The sequence below is a fragment of the Phyllopteryx taeniolatus genome, chromosome 6 (genome assembly GCF_024500385.1).
Source record: "Phyllopteryx taeniolatus isolate TA_2022b chromosome 6, UOR_Ptae_1.2, whole genome shotgun sequence".
NCBI classification, from domain to species: domain Eukaryota; kingdom Metazoa; phylum Chordata; class Actinopteri; order Syngnathiformes; family Syngnathidae; genus Phyllopteryx; species Phyllopteryx taeniolatus.
In genome coordinates, this window is record NC_084507.1 from 31,029,757 (window position 1) to 31,053,824 (window position 24,068).

The 24,068-nt window shown below is 42.2% G+C and overlaps 1 protein-coding gene across 15 annotated transcripts in view; it reads left to right on the forward strand.

Annotated features, from left to right (window-relative positions):
* triob (trio Rho guanine nucleotide exchange factor b) overlaps positions 1-24,068 on the forward strand; it is an 85,422-nt gene that overhangs the window by 31,934 nt on the left and 29,420 nt on the right. For 14 of the 15 annotated variants that reach the window (XR_009788884.1, XR_009788883.1, XR_009788886.1 and 11 more), the window contains exons 3-23: positions 289-363; positions 1,382-1,496; positions 2,497-2,689; positions 3,906-4,010; positions 4,094-4,564; positions 5,652-5,774; positions 10,682-10,873; positions 11,594-11,725; positions 11,850-12,080; positions 12,815-12,937; positions 13,115-13,306; positions 15,553-15,722; positions 16,467-16,641; positions 19,350-19,545; positions 20,267-20,433; positions 21,723-21,842; positions 22,677-22,775; positions 22,868-22,960; positions 23,146-23,295; positions 23,427-23,541; positions 23,649-23,764. Coding sequence is in view for 10 of the 15 variants with exons in the window: in XM_061775910.1 (XP_061631894.1) it covers positions 289-363; positions 1,382-1,496; positions 2,497-2,689; positions 3,906-4,010; positions 4,094-4,564; positions 5,652-5,774; positions 10,682-10,873; positions 11,594-11,725; positions 11,850-12,080; positions 12,815-12,937; positions 13,115-13,306; positions 15,553-15,722; positions 16,467-16,641; positions 19,350-19,545; positions 20,267-20,433; positions 21,723-21,842; positions 22,677-22,775; positions 22,868-22,960; positions 23,146-23,295; positions 23,427-23,541; positions 23,649-23,764 (3,353 nt within the window). In the remaining 5 variants the exon portion in view is untranslated. Of the gene's footprint in view, positions 1-288; positions 364-1,381; positions 1,497-2,185; positions 2,338-2,496; positions 2,690-3,905; positions 4,011-4,093; positions 4,565-5,651; positions 5,775-10,681; positions 10,874-11,593; positions 11,726-11,849; positions 12,081-12,814; positions 12,938-13,114; positions 13,307-15,552; positions 15,723-16,466; positions 16,642-19,349; positions 19,546-20,266; positions 20,434-21,722; positions 21,843-22,676; positions 22,776-22,867; positions 22,961-23,145; positions 23,296-23,426; positions 23,542-23,648; positions 23,765-24,068 lie in introns of those variants that run through there. The other variant, XM_061775905.1, reaches the window with a different exon arrangement.

Consider the following 24,068-nt stretch of genomic DNA (forward strand, 5'->3'; position numbering starts at 1 on the left):
AGTATTGCAAAGACGGACTGTTTGGTAGGAAATGGATCGAAAGGGAGAGAGCGAGAATGACTTGAGTCATTTCTTGAGTATCGAGCGACATGACCAGTTCACTACAGCTCCAAAAAGCCCTTTCGTCACTCTCGAGTTGCTGGCCATGCATTGTATTTAGCAGAAAATTCACATTTCATCAAAAAAATATGCACGAACATTTGTTCTAATATTTTCTGAATTTGGTTCGTCATGGTTGGCGCACATCTTTTGTGTGTCTTTTGTGACCGCTTGTGCACTTTGTTGCAGGCTTCCATCGCAATGAAGACATGAAGGCCATTGATGTGCTTCCCATCCTCAAGGAGAAGGTGGCCTTTCTCTCAGGTCGGACACGTGCATCAAAATGATCACATCATACAACAATACAGGTGCATCTCCATGAATTAGAATGGTGTCGAAAAAGCTTCATTGAGATAGGTAGGTCGATTTGAAATAGACTCAGACTGAAATATTTCATTAAAAAAAAATATATATATATATATATATATATATATATGTATGTTTAATTTTGGTAATTATAGCTGGTAGCAAACAAAAACGCAAAATCCACCATCTCGAGAAACTACATTATGTAACAACCAATCCCGATACAATGGAAATGATTTTTAATGAAGAAATAAGGCCGGAATTTGTCCTCTGTAAGCTAATTTCCCAAGTGATGAATGACTCTATACAATGTCTAAGTACTGAAATAAATGATTTTTCTGACCATATTCTAGTTCTTGAGATGTTCCCGAGATGCATAATTTCTGCATAAATAGTTTTGTAACTTTGCTTATACTGTACATGTACTCCAGAAGTGACCTGTTTTATGCAAATGAGCCACTTATTACCCCGCCCCCCTGTCCTGTGTGACCAATACTGATATATATTGATTCATTAATTGTTAACATTTCTCTGAGATTAGTTATTGATTAATCGTGTGTTGAGACGATTGAGGCACTACTTTGCTGCTGGAGAGTGATCTTAAATTTGATTTATTATTATTATTATTATTAAAGAAGGAAAAACACGATGTCACCAGTGGCAACTTGATCTAGATCCACGCAGACGTTGCTTGTGGCACAACTCCTCCAGGCAAAATTATTCCTCTCAGTACAACACTGGGATCAAATCAGAAGTTCAGAACATTTCCCGTTTCATTAACAATAAAGCAATTAACTGATTAATAGATTCTTAATGTTCCCCATAGCCGATCAAGGAAACTTAGTAAAATGTCAGTCCCATCCAGTTTGCACTTCACATCTGCAGATGTAGTTTTGTTAGTGTTGATTGTTTTGTGCTGGCATTTAATCTCACTCTCTCTCTCTCTCTCTCTCTCTCTCTCCTCAATTATGCGCAGGAGGCAGAGACCGACGAGGAGGTCCTGTCCTCACTTTCCCAGCGCGGAGCAACCACGATAGAATACGAGCGGAAGACCTGCGCAGGCTCGTAGCCTACCTGGCCACGATCCCCAGGCAAGAAATACACAAAGCGTGCGTGGCGCACAACCAAACAAACACGTAACCCTCTGGTCCTGGGTTAAGAAATGCTCTCGACCAACATCGTAATGAACGCATTTACATTTTAGGAGACGGACATCAGCATCCATTTTGCGTTTCCGCACAAGAAATGCAAGATAGAAATAGCCACAAAAACGGGATTCTAGCTGTATAGTAGACCCTCGCTAAGCGGGGGATCCATTTTAATTGCAATGAAACCATTAGTTTTTTCCTTTAGACCCCAAGAATTCTTGAATAAAAGCGGGGATAAACTACCAGTAAACATTTTTTGGGGTTGGTTCCCCCTCAAAAAAGAAAAAAAACATCAAGAAAGGGAAAAAAATAAATAATAATCTGCGAATAGTATATAGTATGTCTACTTACTGTTGAATACTTCTTTGGTCTTTATCTTTGCTCACTTTCTTTGAGTTTTTCTCCACATATCCTGTTGTGCTGTAACTCTGTGGAGTTTAGAAAGGGAGGCGTTTTCATATGCACTCAAAGTTAATCTCATATCATTTTGTATTTTCCCCCATTTCACTCATTGTCCTAGTGAGCGGGTTTCGGTTTACGTGTTTTTTTCCCCTTGCTCTCGCTGTCTCACTCTCTCTCTCTCTCTCGTCCGCCGTCAATCCCTCCCCTCTTTTTTCTGTCGAGCCCTTTGGCGGCGGCAGATCTGTTTTCATAGTGAGGTCAGAGCGAGTTAGAGAAGGAGGCCCTGTGTCTGTTTTGCTATCCTAACTGGACAGATTCTGATTTAAACCTTTTAACACCGAGAAATTGCCTTTTATGGACTTCTAGGGCGGTGGGACTCGTGGTAAGCAGCGGTGGAAATTGAATGCTCAACTGTTGCAACTAGATGCGCTTTGGGATCTTGGAACGCCATTTACGTTGCCTTTTATTGGCTTCTTGAGGTACTCAGAAATGGTTTTGTGAAGATGTTCCATTACTTGTTATTGTGTGATGTGTCCTGCAGTGAGGAGGTCGTCAGACATGGCTTCACAGTCATCGTGGACATGCGCGGCTCCAAATGGGACAGCATCAAACCTCTGCTGAAGATCCTTCAGGAGTCTTTCCCTTCCTGCATCCACGTCGCCCTCATCATCAAGCCGGATAACTTCTGGCAGAAGCAGAGGACCAACTTTGGCAGCTCCAAGTTTGAATTTGAGGTAATGACTGTTTGACCGTTCAGAAAAACTACTTTACTTTACTTGACTGGGCTGGATTTACCAATTGTACATATAGATTGTATTAGCAAGCTCTTCAAAGTTTATTTCTCGGAAAGTTAGTTTCGTATAGCTATCGGTCCTATTTTATCAGTGCTAATTGCATTGCTGCTCAGTGACAGTGACAGTGTTCTGTCCCATGTGGTCATGTGATGCTGGTATATTTAGTCTTGACCCAGTTGCTATGGAAACTGGATATATAGGACACCATGATGCATTTCGCCCTAGTGGCAAGTTGGACTAGGACACACTACTTGTTATTTAAATCTATCAGCAAATTTCAAGTTGGTATTAGCCCCCCTTCATCTCTTTATAAACATTAGCTTCTGATGGTTATTGCATAGAAATATCATACTTAGAGTACATCTAATTATAAAAGTGTGTCCCACTTTGTTTGTAGGAGTCTAGAAATGAATGAATGCACACATTTTCTGATTAAAAAAAATCTGAAGATATTGTCTCATTTAGGTTACCGACCGATTAATCGCCCGGCTGATTTAATCGGACAATATTAACCCTTTTCAAATCAGAAAAAAAATCGTCCATTTTTTTTTACCAATTTTTTTTTTCTTCTACACATTACAACATAGGACAAAGATAATGACATTCAAACAAGCATTAAAAAAAAAATCAACAAAGATTGGGAAATAATCGGACGATTTTTGCCAATTTCTTGTAAGTTTAAAAAAATACCCGTGGACCAGGTATTGTAAAAGAGTGAAATGTTTTGCTTGTAATTCATATATTTATTGTAAGAACAAAAACTAAGTTATTTTATTCATTATATATTTTTTAGATTCATCGACAGATGAATCGGATATCGTAATTTCGTTTCTGCCGACTACTGGAATCTGCATCAGATTCTGCACCTAAAGTGTTCTGCTATTTGTAAATTAAAATTGTCAATAATTCTCAGTTTGTAGCTCTGTACCCCCTCCGTTTTAATTAGCGATAACATTGACTGTTGCATGAAGTGACTGGAATGTTTTCACACCTGTCCAAACAGTAAATGTGAAAATCCACACAAAGCTCCACATTCTTTGTGGTATTTAAGTTGGACATATTGGTAGTGGTTTGGTTGCTTGGATTGTGACGTGGCTGATGATCGGCATCCCTTTTGACCTTTGTTCCGTTTCTGTCTGCTTTGTGACACCAACAGACAGTAATGGTCTCCTTAGAGGGGTTATCCAAAATCGTGGACCCGTCGCAGCTGACAGCTGACTTCGATGGCAGCTTAGAGTACGACCATGATGATTGGATTGAGGTTTGGCTGCTTTCTGGAACCCAAAACCAGCATTTAGTTCACACGATTTATTTGCAGTTTGAAAAAGGCCCATTTTTCCGTAGGTGCGGCTCTCATTTGAGACCTTTGCCAGCGACGCAGCACGAGCTTTGGCGCGCCTCGAGGAGCTGCAAGAGACCCTGTCCCAGCGAGATCTCCCGCGGGACCTGGAAGGGGCTCGGCGGCTCATGGAGGAACATGCGGCGCTGAAGAAAAGGGCCACCAAAGCCTCCGTGGAGGAGTTGGACACGCAGGGACGCAGGCTGCTGCAGAGGCTGCAGTCCCAAACGGCAGGAAGCGGGAGTGCCGTCGAAAGCGTGTACGGGAACCGGATTGGCGGTGCCGCTGCAGAGTCCAATGATCACCACCATGGCTTCTACACACATGCGGATGCTCACAACCTCGGCGCCAAAGTGACCAGTTTGTTGGATAAGCTTCACGGAACACGCCAGAACCTGCAGCAGTTGTGGCACATGAGGAAGCTGAAACTGGACCAGTGTTTCCAGCTGCGCCTTTTTGAACAGGATGCAGAAAAGGTAAGAATGCTTTTCTGTGCTTTTGCAGGGGATGATACCTCTTTAATGTTTGTATCAGGTGAAATATAAAAAATAAATAACTAAAGGTTTAAGACCTTTTTTTTTTTTTTAAACATGACCTGACTTCCACACGTTTACGTCAGCAGAATCATTTTGATGCACATGCTGGCTAAATAGCTAAGCTACATTTGTTTATTTGTCTTGTGGAAATCTATCGTTTCTGTGATAGTAGCCCCTGCGGACAGAAGAGAAAATTCAATTTTGTTTTTGATCCGATACTGCCAACATTATGGGTCTGAGTATGTGTGCACAGACAGCGGAAAACGTGTGTGACTGCATGTTTGGCATCAGCGTGTGAGTGGCATGTGCAGAGCTGATAAATGGAGCTCATACGAGCTGTGCAGAGCTGGCGGGGGCCAATGCAGAGAGAGGCCTGCTGTGAAAAGTCTCAGGGCTGTAATTTAACACACGTTTCCATACACCAAACATGTCAGCATGCAGGGAGCCACTGACGCCGCTGCAAAGTTGAAAGCATGGCGGACACGGTGCATATATTACTCTCTATACTTCACAGGATTTGGAAAATATGCATGTATAATATGCTTTACAATACTTGAAATGTTCTAATGACAAAATGGTTTTTTTTTTTGGTGGTTTTTTTTAAACCAGGAATCTATGTAAGTCTAAGTAAATATGGTGTTTCTGGCTTGTTAAATAGAGAAAACGAAAATATAAAAATGCATCAGCACATACTGTACAACTTGTTTTTCTTCTACTCCTGCTATTTCAAAACAAATTTTGGTTTATTTGTCCTGTAGCATTAAGCCATCTCCTAAGTTCTGAAGTAGAATAATATTTGGAGTATGCATATATATGTACAAATAATTATACAAAACTAATGCCTGGCTCTTGTCACGTATGTAATCACTTGAGATTGTGCCGTTTTAGCTAATGTTGTGTCAGATTTAGTAATTTTGCCGTTGGTGTCGTTATCCTTCTCGTGTCAGTGACAGACTTTTTTTTTTTTTACCACATTTTGGTCCATTGTGTGACCTTACTGGTTCTTGTTCCCCTTTTCTACGCGTAGATGTTCGACTGGATCATGCACAACAAGGGGCTTTTCCTCACCAGCTACACAGAAATCGGGGGAAACCACCAGCATGCTGTCGAACTGCAGACCCAGCACAACCACTTTGCAATGAACTGCATGGTAAGACGCTGTCTGTGTTGTGCAAATGGACACACGCGCACACACAGAAGAGCTGCAATCGCCAGCTATCATCATTACTGTCATTCACAGTAACCAGTAACACTCCGCACTCACACTCACACACACACACACACACCCTCTTCTTCTCAGGCTTTTTTCTCCCAAAGCCTTCCCCTCTCGTTGGATGTGACTTGCCACTGTGTCTGTCCTATTATTCAGCTGTTTGCCACTCAGCCTCGCTCTGTCATATCTTATCACAGCTCTGTCCCCATAATTGACCCGTATTGCCGCCCAGCCCCTCCCAAAGCCGCGCGCCGCTCTCTGCTGCCCTCCCGAGCTTCTCTCCTAACTACTCCAGGACATTATACTGTATTGACCCTGCGGTCCAACACCGTTCTGCTCTGCTTGTTCACATCAAAACATTTCAGAGCCTAATGGAATTCCTCAGTGCAAACACACAGTGGAAAATCAATGTTTGACTGTGTATTTTGTAGTCTCATGTATGTATTTTTATGTTCCTAGCATATGGAGCCTGTCTCTGACTGATCTAATGTAAAAAAGCTGTAATCTAATTGACTAATTCATGTCCTGTGTGTTGCATCTATGATATCCAATTCGGTTTAGGAGCAGCATTCTGAAGATTGAAATTATCTACACTTACAATCATCAGCATATACTTAAATTGCTAACTGCTTGGGATTTATAGTATTCAATAGCAAAAACACAGGTCACTTAAATCTACAACTTTTTTTGTTTGGGGGGGAAAAAAAGCTATTTTCACCGAAGCCACTGCTAGAGGAGATAACACAATGCTGATTAAACCATTCACCTCCTCCAACACCTTGCTGAATTTGTCAATGTCTTACGTTTTATATTTAGTGAATGCCCTATTCATTTCCCACGCTGGCAAATGACGGTACAGAAATGACAGCACTGAAATAACGCATGTCCTTCAAAACATGGTCAAAATGTTGCAGAAGCACATATAAGGGGCATAACATGCATTGCCTACGTCATATTGAAGCGACGGTTCTGTTCTTTTGTTGTAATGCAGAATTTAAGCTTGGGGGGGGGGGGGGGGGGGTGCTAAAAGTTACATACTATAGCTTTAAGATGTTAACACTTTTTATTTTCTAAAATTGATATCCCCTTCAATTTGAAAGTACCAAAGCCAGTGAGCAATGTCAGCTTGAGCCCACTTCAGCAAAACTGCCGCAAAGCCAGTCGTGTCAACAGTACAGGTCATCGTCAACTAGTAGCTCTTGGGACAACAGTCGTACATACAAAAAAAGGCAGATGGGACTGCAGTATCAACGTGTTCATACAAAACACACAGACTCGTTCAAAGTGACCACCCATTGTTCCACAGGAAGCCTCGTTTCCCTTTCCTGTTGCCTACATGACTGAATGGAAACACTGGGTGAAAGAACAATGCGTGAGCAAGTGTGATTGGGTTTGTTCATGTTGGAATGAAGGCAAAACAACAAACAACAATAAAAGAACTCCTTTTTCCAGTTAGCACTTAGCATGTGCCTTTTATGGCAAACCAAGGATTTATCATCTGAATCAGCTTCTTAGTGTTATACTGTATGTTAGGTACCCCTAAGTTGAAATAAACAATAAAACAAAAACAGTTTTCTATAGATCGGGGGTACACAAATACATGTCCTAAAGGGCTGCAAAGAAACTTTTCAATGAATCGAAGTTCCATTTATCGAGGCCGGTAAGGCCACATGTGATAATATTCAAAACAAAAAGTCCTTTTTTTTACATAACAACAAAAAACGAACCGAAATAAAATGTCATTTTGATACAAAAATGGTTAAATAGAACAAAACATGACCACTGTCATGCATCCAAAAACCACTACAGTGCTGCCAAACATACGCGTTTTTCAAACTCAGCCATATAACCCAGTGTGTGAAAATGGGGGGGGGGGGGGGGGGGGGGGTGGTGGTGGAATGAGGCAAATTAAGATTATGAAGGCTACCTCGACCGTAAACACCCACGCACGCACACACACACTCCTCTTCACATCCTCATATTTTTGATAGGATTATGATGATGATGAGGATGATAATCTGATGTCAACTGCAAAACGTTTTTTTTTTTTTTTTTTTCATTCCCGTAGCATTCCGGATAACTTTGACAGCTCACTTTTCTCTGTAAATATTATTTAAGATAAATAAGTCCTTCAATGAGTACAGTTCAGTCACCACGTACTCCTCCTTGTCTTCGTCTCGCTTTTGGGAAGCACAAGACGGCCAATTTTCCTGATCATGAAATGATTTCATCGATGCAAGGGGTGAAATTAAACTGTTTCATCTTATTTAACACCTGCATAAATCCATTTACAAACAATATTGTTTGCGGTAAATTCGCCCTCTGTGACGTTTCCTGGTCCATTACTTATTGATGTTTTGTTTCGTTGAGACAATGACGATGAAAGAGTATGCGTTCATGTCACGATGAGAATACACACACAGACATGCAGCAAATATCTTTGGACTTCCGCACATTTCATTTAAACTAAAAACAGTTTCAGACCGTTTCTGGCACATTTTGAGACTCACTGCGGAGAAACAAAACTCTGGCTGCGGCAAAAATTAATGAATTTGAGGAAGACTTTCATTATGTAACTGAATTGCAGTTGATAACTTATTTGCCCGAAGAACATATTCTGAGGAGAATTATAAAGGAAGGACGATATGACTATATTATATGATGAAGGACTATATTACTTTCCAACTGGACAAATATCCAGCAGCGTGACACTGTGCCTGTTCGTGGTTTCCTTGGACACACACAACCAAAAAGTTCTCCTGCAACCAACTCCACCAACCGTGGCAGACTTGATTATGTTAAAAGTTTTGTAGGTGTCAAAATGATCCGTTTTCTAGTCATCATTAATTAATCAAATTCTCATGAGGACACCCTTTTGTGCGATCACTTTATTCTTAATTTCATCAGTGGTTTCCCCCATGATGGTCATAAACTATCTATTGAATCTATTTTGGCCTGTATGTCCACTTCCATAGTTCAATTACAAAGTAAGTCATTTTGCTGCATAGGTTTGTGATTACTTTCTGTGAATGTTTGGTGTCTTTGACTTCCCGCATTTCCCTCCGCTTTGACTTGACCCTTGACCTCATCAGGTTTAAATTAGGAATCGCGGGCTCCCTCTCCCAACCCCACCGTCCTCTCGATCCATCGGTTTCAGATTAAGCCTCTACCGCCGGCTGAGTTGCAGTGGTCCGGCCGGCCTCTGTTATTTCATCTCGTTGGTGATGTTTTACAGATGGTTGAAAAGGCCTTCAGGTGCATTGGTTGCAACTTGGTAACTCTATGACGCCATTCTTTTCTGGGCATGTCTGAATGCATGTGTGCTTCATGCCTGGCTGTCCCCGTTTTCCTGAGTGAAAATGAATGAAAAGTTCCCTGAAGTATAATACCTTCAAACCACCATTCTCCTAGGGATGTTTGATTTGTAAAATTGTATAATAGGATTAAAGTTCCTCTATGCTGTGTTCTTCACCGACTGCTGTGTGTTTGAGGACCTGTCGGACTTCTCAGGTGCTCATGTGAGCTTAAGCTTTAAGCGCACCGCTGCTTCGCAACATCAGGTTGAGGGAAGCACTATTGCAAGGCTTGTCTTGACTGTCGATGTGATGTAACGTTGTGCTTTCTTTCTTTTTTTTTTTTCTTCCTAATATCGGAAAATCTTTTCCAAAGCCTTGCGGTTAAGAATGCAAGCACATCACTGATCCCTAATGGCTTTACAATTTTGATGAAAGCTCATCATTTCGGACACAGTAACGATCCTGTCTTTGTTTTGGGGCTGTTGTTAATATTTAGTTCATCTTTCCTTCCCATTGTGATCGAGACAAGAAAAGTAAGAAGCCTAATAGGCGCCGGGAGCAGTAATTGAATAGAATAACAGGCTGTTACCGCAGTGTGTTAATTAGTGTTCGCTGATCTGTGCCTATCTACACACAACAGCTTGAAGCCCAGTTCTTAAAAAAAAAAAAGAGAAAAAAAAGAAAAGACGTGTGAGGGGGAAATATTTTTATTTTATTTTATTATTATTACTCACATGGGGGTTTTGTCTCCCATGTGATTTACTTCGTAATGTCCACGATAGTTGTGTGTGCGAACATGCATGAAGAAGTATTGACTTTTACTCCCTCTTGTATTGCTCGCACTATGAGATTATAATTATGACCTGCAAAATAAATGCCACATACATTAGGATTTCCACGTCCCGTGGGTGCGTGACATTGTGGAATACGCTCCAATTACCAGCTTGCATCTTCAAATGTTTGATGATAAAAAGCTATTTTGCATTAACATTTGCATTAACCTGTGCATACAACTGGTTTTCCTTCTTGTTTATATCAAAATTCAGGGATGTATATTTTAATGCAAAGAAGTCAAAATAATTTTGAGTATGTATGTAATCAATATAGTCATATATATATGTTGAATTCACAGCTGCACGTTGCTTGATAAGTTCGACATTTCATCTTGAAAGTGCCTAAAGTGCTTGAATTTTACCTTCAAAAACGCAAAACGTTTAGCAGGAGTACAATCGTACTTTAGCTGGTAGGCATAATTAACTGGACCAGATAAACAAACATGACAGGACTCAGTATGTGCTGATACCAGCTGCTGTTTGTATTTTACTTACATGGCCTTGATTGTGCAGAGTTTTAATCAAACAGCAGTATCCACTCTTATGTCGCGCCATCTGTTCTCCATCATGAGAGGTCATTGAGTCAGAAGAAGTATACCATTCAAAACACTACTGCAAAATAGTATTAGGATCAAATAAATGTTGTTTTAAAAATGAATGAATGTCATGTAAATCATTGCCTGGTTGTGTATTTTGTGTCTCTGCCTGTTCACAGAATGTGTACGTGAACATCAATCGGATTATGTCAGTCGGGAACCGGCTCCTGGAATCGGGCCACTACGCCTCCCAGCAGATCCAGCAGATCTCAGGCCAGTTGGAGCAAGAGTGGAAGGCCTTCGCTGCAGCACTGGACGAACGCAGCACACTCCTCGAGATGTCGGCCAGCTTCCACCAGAAAGCCGACCATGTATGTATGCGTCGTACGCATAAACACACGCGCAGCAAACAATAAACAATATGCACGTCACAGGAACTTTGAATTTTTGCCTTTGAAGGCTTACAAATTAACTCAAAAAAATAACCCCAAAATTAAAATTGACAATTTTGTTTAAGAATAAGAAGTTATTTACCAAAATACTATATTCCAAAAGTATTTATTTTAGAGCTGTTATTGGAATACGGCACTATTTTTGCTCAAGGGTATCATACCATCACAATCTGATACCATACCGTCGCGTCCATGGTTATGCAGATGTTCGCGTAATGGATAAAAAAACATTTTCTAATCTTTATATCAAGCTTAACATAGTTTTATAATCAGAAAAAAAATAGTAACAATAGACAGAGAATGACTGTATCTGCTCCACTGTCTATTTTTGTTTAACAGTGCTTGACTTTTACTTGTCTTCTATCTTCTTTCTTTTTTTATGATTGTTTGTTTATTATTATTTTGGGTGACTGCCCAACAGAGTGATCGTTTTTCATTTCATCGGCTCGATCATAGCTAAACTGGGTTTGGGGAGAAGTTATAGGACAGGTTTCTCAGTCCGAGCCAAAACTTGATCATAGCCAAATCTTCCAATCAAGCTAATTTCTTAGGGAATTGGCTATTGTTAAATATTGATGTGGATGAATGTACACGGAAACCATTAAAACGTGCTAAAAGTTGTGTTTGTTCTCTCCTCAGTACATGAGTAAAGTGGAGCCATGGTGCAAAGCTTGTGGTGAAGGAGAGTTGCCCTCAGAACTCCAAGACCTGGAGGACACAATCCATCGGCACCAGGGCCTTTATGAGCACATTACCACCGCATACTCTGAGGTCAGTGCACAATGTTCACATCCACAAAACTCAGTTCGTACCATTGCCAGTTAAGCAAAATCAAAATCAAGTACAGAAAGATTCGATCATAATGAACATTTTCCATTTTGTCCACCTTTATCAGGTGAGCCAAGACGGGAAGTCTCTCTTGGACAAGCTACAGCGACCTTTGACCCCAGGGAGCGCAGATTCCTTGATGGCATCGGCGAACTACTCCAAGGCGGTCCACCACGTCCTGGACATCATCCACGAGGTGCTTCATCATCAGAGGCAGCTGGAGAACATCTGGCAGCATCGCAAAGTTCGCCTTCACCAACGTCTGCAGCTGTGCGTTTTCCAGCAGGACGTGCAGCAAGTAAGCGGCAATTTACTGTACAACTGATGAGTTCACGGTGAGACTTCCGACACTGGCGGCGTGCAGAGTGTAAAATAATCAGCATCAAGCTTCTCCAGAGACTTTTGTGCTTCCTCCTGGATTTTTTCAAGAGAGCTCATCTGTCTACTGAGCGAATCGCAATGAGATAGATGTACGGCACTTTTTTTTTTTTTTTTTTTTTTTTTTTTGTGGCCTTGTCCCCCCTCACCTCTCATCCTCAATCTCTTCAACGCAGCATCTCAATGATTCTGGCGTTCACGTCTTCTATCCTGCCTCTCATCACCCATCTCTCTTGCTAGTGGTTTCCATGGCAATGCAGTTTGCCGCTGCCTCATAGTGTGCGGACGGCATTGGAAACATTGCCGGAGACCTTGAAATAAGCATGACAATTCCCGTAACCGTGTTATGTGGGAATAAGAGAAGCATGCAGAAAATGACATAAATCCTTGTAATTTAAATGGATTACGGTCCCTTTACAGTCAGGTGCGCCTCCTACTGGTTAAAGAATTACTGCATTGCTTTTAGGTTTTTTTTTAATAACCTTTAACCAGATAGAACCCTTTGAGCTCAGGATCACAAGCTCTACAGCGCGTCGTCAAACAGCTACAAGTCAATGAAAACGTAAACAACACAGACAGTGGCAATTAGGAATGAGTCGTTTGAGAATCTGTTTTGTAGATGAAATGCAAAATGTTGACTGTGTGTGTGCCAAGGTACTAGACTGGATAGAAAACCACGGTGAGGCTTTCCTCAGTAAGCACACTGGCGTGGGGAAGTCTTTGCACAGAGCACGAGCACTGCAGAAGAGACATGAGGACTTTGAAGAGGTTGCACAGGTGAGCTTTCAAAGTTCAACTATCCGTCTATTTATTTGATCTATCTATCTATCATTCAAACTTTTTTGGAAGCTTAATTGTTTCTCATTGACTGTGTAATAAATGAGATATTTCTTGCTAAGTTTTTCCAGACGGCGGAGTAAGTACATGTGATTTTTGTCGATGTTGTTGAAACAGAACACGTACACAAATGCTGACAAGCTGCTGGAGGCAGCAGAGCAGTTGGCTCAGACGGGAGAATGTGACCCAGAGGAAATTTACCAGGCTGCCCACCAGCTTGAAGATCGCATCCAGGACTTCGTGCGACGCGTGGAACAGCGCAAGGTTCTGCTGGATATGTCGGTTTCCTTCCACACACACGTCAAAGAGGTGTGTCCTGTTCGCCCTCTGTCTTCCGATCCTTTTCACTTGCGCTCATTTTTATCACGGGTGCGCTGGAGCCCGGTTTACCCTGGACTGGTTGCCAGCCGATCGGACGGCACACATAGACGAACGATCATTCATGTCCACGTTCACTCCGAGGGATAAATTAGAGTCGTCATTTAACCTGCAATGCATGTTTTTGGAATGTCAGAGAAAGCCCAGAGTACCAGAGGTGAGATTCGAACCCAGAACCGTGTGGCAGACATACTCACCACTAGGGCACCGTGCTGCCCCCTCCCCTCCACAGTTTAGTGGTGTGTAATAGCATTGCCATTTCGCAATGGATTCAAGAGCAAAATGTGGGGGCTAATGTCTTATGAACACAATTTGAAAACAATCCAGGGTGAGGTTAAGGACAGGAAAGCAATTATGATGTTTTCAGAAGACCGTAGGACTGTCAGAATTATGCCAGTCAAAGCAGATTGGCAGAATTATACAGTATATTTAGTGTACGGTGTGTTAACCAAGCAAGTTCGTTTTTCAGCAAACAGGGATTGCAAATCGTAGTTTCCTCATTTAAAAAAAAAAAAAAAAAACAGCCATAGTATGTTTGTTTTCCCTACTTAGGCCTAAGAATAATAGGAACTAGTAGACTTACGACTATCATTTACATGTCATCGTATGTACAGCCATGGAAAAAAATTGTCAAACCACTCATGTTTCTTCAATTTCTTGTTTATTTGAATGCCTGGAACCACTTAAGGTTTTTCACCTAAAGAATACAATGAACATGACAAAGCGCAGCTGATTCCATAATACTTTGTCCTATTTAACATGCTTAAGCTTAATTGTATTCCCAGTGAGTTTGGTTATTAACAAGAAAACCATGGAAAATGTCCGGATTTCAGCTCTTCCATTAAACTCTGAGCTATTTTATTTATTTATAAAAAAATTTGTCATTATCATATTTGTCCAAACAAATGTACCTTTAATTGTACCAGGCATTAAAAATGAAGAAGAAACTGAAACCACAAGGAAGGTCTCATGTTTGTCTTTTCCGTTAGTGTACATATGCAATCTGTTTGTGCCGTAAAGCTTTCTGGAGGATGTTTTTTTTTTTTTTTTTTTCTTTCTTTCTGGTCCTGGCTGCCTCCTCCAGTGGTTATTATGATGGGATGTATCACACACGTTTAAATGTCCCAATTAACCTTTTCACACTGACAAAGCACCCCGCTCCGCTTGTGTTAACACTAGACCTTGTTTACATACAATAAACCCATAAAGACAGACACAATCACACTTTATTAATGAAGCTCGTCTTTAATGTCCATATGGGCTAATCGCCTTCATCCCATCTGTCACTTCACACCAGCGCAGGTCTGTGCGTGTGCGTGTGTGTGTGTGCGTGTGCAACTCAAAGTACACATTGTAGTTGTTGCTCTCATGATTGGTTTGGCCCAGTTTTTACGCTGGATGACACAAGCCGACCCTTTTCTCGGAACTGGCAGAGGCCGGGAATCAAAGGGAGAAAATTAGACAGACTCCCAGTTTAGACTCTATAATAGATATACCTACCGTATTGATGTAATCAATAGTTGGAGTCTACGTACTGAGAAGTATTCGTATGTTTTACATTTCGCTTCAAAGTAGGGGCAAAATATTCTTATCCCCTCTCAGTGCGTCGCAGATCGACACCACATATCGATAAAATAAAATAGCAATCTTATCTTTGCAAAGGGAGATTTTTTTTTTTTTTTACGTGATGTATCTCTTTCACTCGGTCCCATTAGATTCTGAAAATGTAATCAATATTGCAGCCAGGGAGTGTATTTACAGTAGTTGCCCACAAGAATGTGTGTCCAGATGCCAAGTAATATGTCCAGAATGTTAGTCGGCGTGTGGCAGCAAAGGTTGACTCGATTTTGAGAAGGCATTGTGGGTGTTAGACGGGCAGCGGGCGCCAGCCGCGATGCTTTTGCCAGAGCTTTAATGTGCCCGGCCGGCCAAGTCGCCCAGATGGCTAATCTGTTACAAAGATGACCACTGAGCAAACAGCAGTGTGGAGCAGAAGTGGTGGGATTTCCTTTCCCCTCTTCCATCTTCTGTGTGTCCATGTCTTCACCCGTCCAGCACTCCCACAAAATCAACTCTGTATACCGTCTGCATATGGTGCGATATGGTTTCTAGTTTTATTCACAATGGCTTGATATTTGCAAAACCATCTATTTGAACTGGCCTGCCTTACTTGTCAGCTGTGGACGTGGTTGGAGGAGCTTCAGAAGGAACTGTTGGACGATGTCTACGCCGAGTCTGTGGAGGCGGTGCAGGATTTGATCAAACGTTTTGGTCAGCAGCAGCAGACCACCTTGCAAGCGACTGTCAATGTCATCAAGGAAGGTGAAGACCTCATTCAACAGCTCAGGTGAGCATCACTCACGGTAATATTAACGCGCACGGGCGATTCAAGCTCATGGCTTGTCTTACAGCAAACAAATTGTTCATTTTATTCTTGAATGACACTGAGCTTCGCAGTCACTGTGACTCGGCGAGATCCAATAGAAAAGTCTTCTCAAATAATATGCCTCTATGTAAAAATGATAATGAACTTTTAATTGGAAGTCGCTGTAGTATAACATTAAATATGTGCATATTTATGCGGTTGTAGTTTTCTGCGGCGTCGATCTGAAATGGATCTTAACGGGAGCTATTTCTAATCGTTTGGTTTCCTTCGCTGCAGCCTTAGCGAGGCAGAATACAAATTGCAACTGATATACTCTCTGTGAAATATAATGAATCGCTGCGTACTGTTGGAGTTTGCATTGGTGTAGAATATACTTTTTCCTGAAAATGACCACGCATCACAACCAATGTTTGCCAATAAGTCCAATGAATGTTAAAGCTTTTTTGGAACGTGTTGCAGCCATCAAATTCGAAGATAATGATTATTTGCTAAAAGCAATCAGCTTTATCAGTATCTCATTAAAATGCGCAACGTGTCGGTTGGGTCTATATTGAATGACCGCGTCCTCTCAAATAGCAGTCGACTAAATATCGTGCTAATTGTCTTTTATTTCTGCTGTTATCGGACAATACTCCAACAGCGACGCGTCAAAACGAACCAAAGTCACATGTGAAGCCGTTGTCTTCGCTGGCCTTGTGTTGACAGAGACTCTGCCATCTCAAGCAACAAGACCCCGCACAACAGCTCCATGGCGCACATCGAGAGCGTGCTACAGCAGCTGGATGAGGCCCAGGGCCAGATGGAGGAGCTTTTCCAGGAGAGGAAGATCAAACTGGAACTCTTTCTCCAGCTCCGCATCTTTGAGAGGGACGCCATAGACGTGAGTAGACTTATGGTGACATTTGATTCATTTTGCTTCACCCTCAGCTGCGCCAATGAACACAAGAATCAAATAAACGGACCAAATGAACAACAACATTCTAATTCTACCCTCCTTAAATAATCCAAATCCCAGTGTTTTATTTCCCTTTCTTATTATATCATAAAGCTAAATATTAACTATTCTGCTGTGAGAGGACATTTTAACTGAACTTCACCACCTACTCGCAAAATGTAACTAGAAAAAAGTTCAACACTTGCATTAGGTACATTAATAGCTGAAATCAGCAGAGTGGCCAAGTCCCGGAAACGTCGTAGCCCTGCGACACACACTGCACAAGTGATGACACGCAATACGGTGTTTTGCCATAAACGTCAGGTTTAGATGATTGGAAAAACATTTAGACGATATAGTTTTCTAATAACTGTCACAGTGGTGGTGAGGCATGAAGGCCTTAGTTGCCAGGTGACAAGGAACATGCTAGACTTTAATGAACGGAATTTAAAAAAAAAAAAAAAGGTAAAAAAGTGGGGAACTATAGGGAGATGCAGGCTAATTGATCAAAGAGAAACATGACTTATGTAGCTGGAAAGAAGATGATTGGCTGACGTACAGTAAGACTTGGAAGACTTTGGGTCTAATAATCAGAAAACAAGCCTGCTGACACAAACAGAGTCTAAGTGGTAGACTCCGAACAAAGTCCAAGAGGAAAATGCAAACCAAAATTGAAAGCGCCGACATCTGTTGTTGTTGCTCTTGAGACTGTTCATCGTCAAGACCAAAAGATGAGCTCAATCTCAGCTCTCAGAATGGCGGCAATGCCGCAAACAAATCACTCCGACTCAATCCAAAGTCACACGAGGGATTAGCGTGGCAAAGATCCAGGGCACGGCGACGGGTGCGGGAGGGATTTATTTCCCTCCCCTCCCCTCCCCACCCCACGTACACACAAGGACACGCCCTCCCGTCTCAAATGGAGGTGAGACATGCGTTGCTTCGTGGAGGTTTTTCTCTTGAGATGATTCCTTCTGTATCCCGGCACACCGCTGTGGGAAAAGGAGCTAAGGAGCTTTGTCTCCTCTCTCCATTGGACTTTGTAGTACTGACAGCAAAGAGATATGATCTTTTTGTCCACTGAGGGTATTTTACTCAACTGTATGCGCAGAGGAAGGGAGATTGCAGATGATTGTTTGGTAAGTTGCTCTTCGGTTGCCAAATTTGTGAAATTATCGAGCGATGTTATGTGCATTGTATTGGTGTGCTCTGACATAAGATTGCTCCGAGTCCACCTCTGGTTCCCCGCAGAGGGGAACTTGATCATCCAGATGTCTGGAGTACAGCACTTGAGAGGATGGAAATGAAATTGATGCTGAGAACCTTCCGGGATTAGCAAAGAAACATCAGTATTGTAATCTACTTTTTGGGTTGGGAAGATGGATTTTCACATTTATATTGATTCATTTTATCAGCACAGTTGTTTTTGCTATGCACATTCAAAAAAAAACTGCTAGCCGACTGGGCTTGTTCAATTCAAGCGTGTGTGTTTTTCCGTTTGTTTGTATGTTTATAGTTTCCGTTTTTGGTATTTGTACTGAGTAACTGTATTTTATTATTCTGTTCAAAATATAACGAGAGCACACAAGGACTGTACAGTCCTCCGCTTGATGCATCACTCGATTGTATTATTTTGATCGCACTGTCCCGCAGTCTAAATCAGCTGTAGTCTGGTGGAGTGCCTGGAATATAGCAGGCATTTAAATTTGCCACAACAACTGTTCAAACACAATTGCTGCAAAATCATAAAGGGGAAAAAAATGAATGCTGCCAAGTTGTCCATTGGTGTCGTGAGTCAGTGCGGGGCTTGTGTCAGGCAAGCACTAGCATAGCATCTCGCTACATCTGCTTTACCAGCCGTAAATCATCTGAATGAGACGCTGTCCCACGTTGCGGCAGACGTGCGACGTTATGGGCTTACGCTGGCTGTCTGGCTTTCGGTTCAAAGTTTTCCTTCAAAGCAGGAGTAATGTTACCATTGGGAAAGCCGAGTGTGTGTGCATGCAATAGACAGACTCCATTTAAAGGGAGTGCTTGTTCAAATAATTTGCATGGGGAGCTTTATGTCTCAGAATGGAACGTGTGCAGACGTGCACTTTAATCCAAACCTTTTGTAGGGAAGCAATGACAAAAGATGCTTACTTTTGTGATTCAAGCACGTATTTCATCATTTAATTGAAATACCGTTGAAGTATAGTAAGTCATGTTGTTGTTGTTTTTTTATTATAAATGTTTCATAATTACTATTTTTGTTTGCTGGAGAATATTTTCATGTCACTATGTTTCATCATAAGGTGCGCAGGCGCCATTTTGGACGCCTAAAGTTGACAATTACGGGACTGATTCACCAATATGGTTTTAAGAATATTTTTTTATTTGTTCTTAACTTCACAAGTGGACTTTAGTAAAGAGTTCTTAAAATTCAAGTCATTATAATTATGAAAATGAAATGGTTTTAAATTCTATAAGATGCTATTTTACAACTTTAGAATCCTAGCAGTTGTATTGCGTGGCGTGTTTCTCAAGAGAACATCCATGGAACAAATTGTTCTGAAGAACAGTTGGCGAATGAGGCCCACGATTCCCAGCCGGAGTAAACGCTCGTGCGCTTTTTCACAGCCTCTGACGTCCTCTCGTCTTCGCGCCTCTCTTAGATCATCTCAGACCTGGAGTCATGGAACGAGGAACTGACCCAGCAGATGAGCGACTTTGACACGGAGGACCTGACGCTGGCTGAGCAGAGGCTTCAGCATCACGCAGACAAAGCCCTCACCATGAACAACCTCACCTTTGACGTCATCCATCAAGGCCAGGAGCTGCTCCAGTGCGTCACAGAGGTTCAGGCGTCAGGTGGGTGGTGCATACAAGAAGAATGCCTGCTCAAGTGCCCTTTAGCAAAGCACCTCAACAGATATCCAGTTTGTCACTAACGCAGTTACGTAGGAGTGGAGTCTTTTATGATTATGCTCAATCCCAGTGATTGTCAACATGTGGTACGAGGACCACTGGTGGTACGTGGGCTCACTCTAGTGGTGCATTTTATTTATTTATTTTAATCGAGTGCAGCACATGGTAAGTACAGCTCTTTTTTTTTTTTCAGCACCTGTGGATTCATCTACTTGCAGATTTCTTTCCATTTTTTTTTCTTCTATTTCTATTATTTTCAAGCCCCAAAAAATATTATTGGCAGGTCATCCCCACTTATTCATGAGTTTTGGGGGTTTACATTTTTTTCATAACTATATATATATATATTTTTTTTTTTATTAAACATTTTTGTGCAATACATTGTCCATTTTAAGTATTGTAAGTTTTTTTTTCCTTTTCTATATTTGAGTAAAAATTTGGTGTATACATAAAACTGACAGCGAAAAGCGATTGCCTACGGATTGTTGTCGTTTACTGAGGTCAGTTATGCAATTTGCACAGTGCGTAAACACAGTGGCAGCATAATGCAGGCGCAAATATCCCTGAAAAAGGTTTCTATGTCCTGATATTCACCAGTCATTTCGAACTACAAATGTGAATTAGTATTGCGAGTTAACGACAATGTTACGCGTGTGTCGTGCAGGTGTGGAGCTTTTATGCGACCGAGACGTAGACATGGCCACACGTGTTCAGGACCTGCTGGAGTTTCTCCACGAGAAGCAGCAGGAGCTGGACCTGGCGGCCGAGCAGCACCGGCGGCATTTGGAGCAGTGTGTCCAGCTGAGACACCTTCAGGCGGAGGTCAAACAGGTTCGTGCGTGGATTTAAGAATAAACAGTTGTACGCCCACACTGTAGGAGGAATCCTAATAGCATTATGCAGCACGTTGTCTCATTAACTGAATTTATCATTTAAAAAAAAAAAAAAAAGATTTTAATAGCGTGTCTCGCCGCAGCTGACGGTGATGTCACAGCAGCATGCTAAAAAGGTTCTGTCTCTACACGACGTCCACTGATGACTCACCTCATGTCAATGCTCGTTTCTCCCTCTCTCTCTCAAATGTAAAGGCAGTAGAGGTGAGTAGTCGAGATCAAATACTGCAAGGCTGGATGTCGAGCACTTAATGATCGAAAAACAGCGGTTCCCAAACCTAAAAAAAAAAAAAAAAATAATAATAATAATACTTTTAGCCCTCCAAGTACCACCATCATGGCCAACATTCAAATACAGGAGCGCAGAAAGCCTAAGTGTTCATCAGAAATGAGACAGGTTTTATTCCTAAAAGTATATTTAATTAAAAAATGGACTTAAATAATGAGTGCGGGTAAAAGAATGTTTTAAAACAGTTTGCAAAGATACTAAACAGTTAAATAGCTCGACTTAAGCAGTGATTCTTTCGCGTACCACGAGAGGGAGCCCGTGGACTACTGGCGACTCGTGGTACCACACTGTGACAATCACTGGTCTAAAATAGGAAACAACAGTCTCAATTTGATTCCTCCCCACCGAATGCTAATGTTTCTTCCTCTTCTTTTTCCACATTCTCATTCAGAGCTGAATGTTTTTTTTTTTGCATTTAGCTTTGGGTTCATTTACTGCGGTATGACCAATGAAATACGACGATTTGCACGAGCCGTTGCAGCACGTGCGAATCAATATTTCAGATGTTCAGCGGTTAACACCTCGAAGCAGCAAAGGAAGCGCCGACTGGATAAACTGTGTTACATCATTGTTTTTTCCAGACAAGCTTGAGTGGCAGTTCTGAGCTCCTTCCACACTGCAGCTGTGCGAGCTGAGTCAGTCAGAGAGAGAGAGTGCGTGCTTAATTGTTTGTTGTTTTGTTTTATACGAGTCTGGTCCAAACAACTGTTAGGATGCAAGGTATTGCGGACAACTTGGTTTTCAAAAGCAGTTGATCGTGGTGCTTCTTTTTCAGGCGTTGTCGCAAAACGTGAGGTGCCACAAACACGCATGACATTTGCTATGTCATGCGCATCGCTGCCATAGTCTGCTTTCTTTCTTGTTACACCTCACACAGTGTGCACACCACACGGAAAAGAAATGAAATGGAGACGTGTGTGGTCATGTGCTTCATTTAGGTGCTGGGTTGGATCCGTAACGGCGAGTCCATGTTGAACGCCGGGCTGATCACGGCCAGCTCGTTACAGGAGGCTGAGCAGTTGCAGAAGGAACACGAACAATTTCAACATGCAATTGAGGTAAAGTCAAAACCCAATAGAGTGGGAAGCGACACGTCCGTGTGCAACAATGTGCAGGAATAATTTATCGCTCGTCATCTTTTACGCGAAGCCCAACACCCGCAGTGCATTTGGAGTCGTATTATATTTCCATTTCTGCTCCTCTCGCTTTCCTCTCACGCTCGAGTCGCACCAGTTGGCGACAAACCCTTTTACAAATCAAGGTTGCACAGAGAAGATACAACTAGAATGTACAAAATAGGCGAAGATCATGAAATGAATTTGTTCTATTGTCACATAACTGCCCACGTCCGCCTCCTCTGGCTCAGAAAAGATTGAATGCAGCATATCCTGCACCAAATAAATGAAATCCAGGCTGTGCTGAACATGTTTCAAGCCAATACATTGAACGATAACCGAGTTGTCACAGTAAAAATACTCCACACCAAACGGATTTAGAAAACAGCAGGCACCTGGGAAAAAAAAGTGGCATTATTCCGTCCATGAGTGGCCAAATAGAAGCAGACGCAGCACGGTGGGCTTGTGATGAGCATGATCAGTTTCAGGCTTTCCTGTGTGGCCTTCGCTCGTTGTCCGTGCTCGTCTGTTCGCTACGGCTTCTCCCTACGTTCCAAAAGCATTCGTGTTCGGTTCATAGACGAATCACTCGCGCGACCCTCATGAGCGCGCGGCAGTGTTGGAAATTAGTGGACGGAGGTTTTCACCAGATTTGAGAGAACCTGTAATGTTATTAAAAGGGGGGAAAGATGTGATTGAACTCAGCTCGTTACCTAACAGGAAGCTGTAGTTTGGTTTTCCGCCTACCAATTTGTGTTTTTCTCCTCCGTCACATAGAAAACCCATCAGAGTGCACTTCAGGTGCAGCAGAAGGCCGAGGGTCTACTTCAGGCCAACCACTACGACATGGACATGATCCGAGACTGCGCAGAGAAGGTTATTTTTTTTGCCCTCTCTCACTTTGAGATAGAGGAACTTTTTCATGTGCTAGCTGACAGCGTGCTGACTTGTGCACATTTCGTGTCAAGGTGGCGGACCACTGGCAGCAGCTGATGCTGAAGATGGAGGACAGACTCAAGCTGGTTAATGCGTCGGTGGCCTTCTATAAGACCTCTGAACAGGTGAGCGTGTGTGTTAGTTTGTGCAAGGGAGGCTGGATGCCATCTTACATACTTACAAACGGATGTCAAACTGCTGGAAATGGAGAGCGGGAATTAAAGAAATTTCTCCGGTGGTGAGATGAAAAGAAAGCAGCGGTGTGCAGAGTCGGATTTATGAGGATTTGTGTGTTGCGTGAACGTCTCAGGTGTGCAGCGTGTTGGAGAGCCTGGAGCAGGAGTACAAGAGAGAAGAGGACTGGTGTGGCGGTGCTGATAAACTGGGTCCCAACAGCGAGTCAGATCACGTCACCCCCATGGTCAGCAAACATCTGGAGCAGAAAGAGGCTTTCCTCAAGGTCAGACGTCTCCGTCGTGAAAAAGCACCACACGGGAATATGATCTTCACGACGAGTACAGTGGAAGTACCGCATTGTTGGTCTGCCAGTCAGTCATTCAGACTATTTCTTGTGTTTGCGGCGGCTAACAGGCCTGCACGCTGGCCAGACGCAATGCTGATGTCTTCCTCAAGTACCTGCACAGGAACAGCGTGAACATGCCTGGAATGTTGTCCCACGTCAAAGCTCCGGAGACTCAGGTTAAAAGTAAGTGGATAAATACTTAAACAAATGTTTTCATGCTATTTTTTAAAACAACAAGACAGAAAATCTGTATATTGCTATTGATGTCGCTTTAACCCCCCCCCAATTAGACATCTTGAATGAGTTGTTGCAGAGAGAGAACAGGGTTCTCCACTTCTGGACCATGAGGAAGCGGCGTCTGGATCAGTGCCAGCAATACGTGGTGTTTGAACGCAGCGCCAAGCAGGTGCGTTTGTGTGCTCATTTTACAAGATAGCTGATGTTGCTTCCTTTGAATATCTAACGTATGACTGAGCAGAACACGACATTGTGTGATGTCGTTCCCTGCTGAATTGATGATGTGATTGCATTTCAGCTTTTTTTTCTGGGCAGTTTTGGGAGAGCGCTTCCACTTCGTCAATGAAAATGTCATTCTTCCCCCATGGGAAGCTGAGGGTCTCTATCCACTCCTTAAAATTAAAATCGTGCCTGCGCCATGCAAATAAACCATAAAATGCCTTTTGAAAACTGGAAATTGCTCCCTTGGCCAT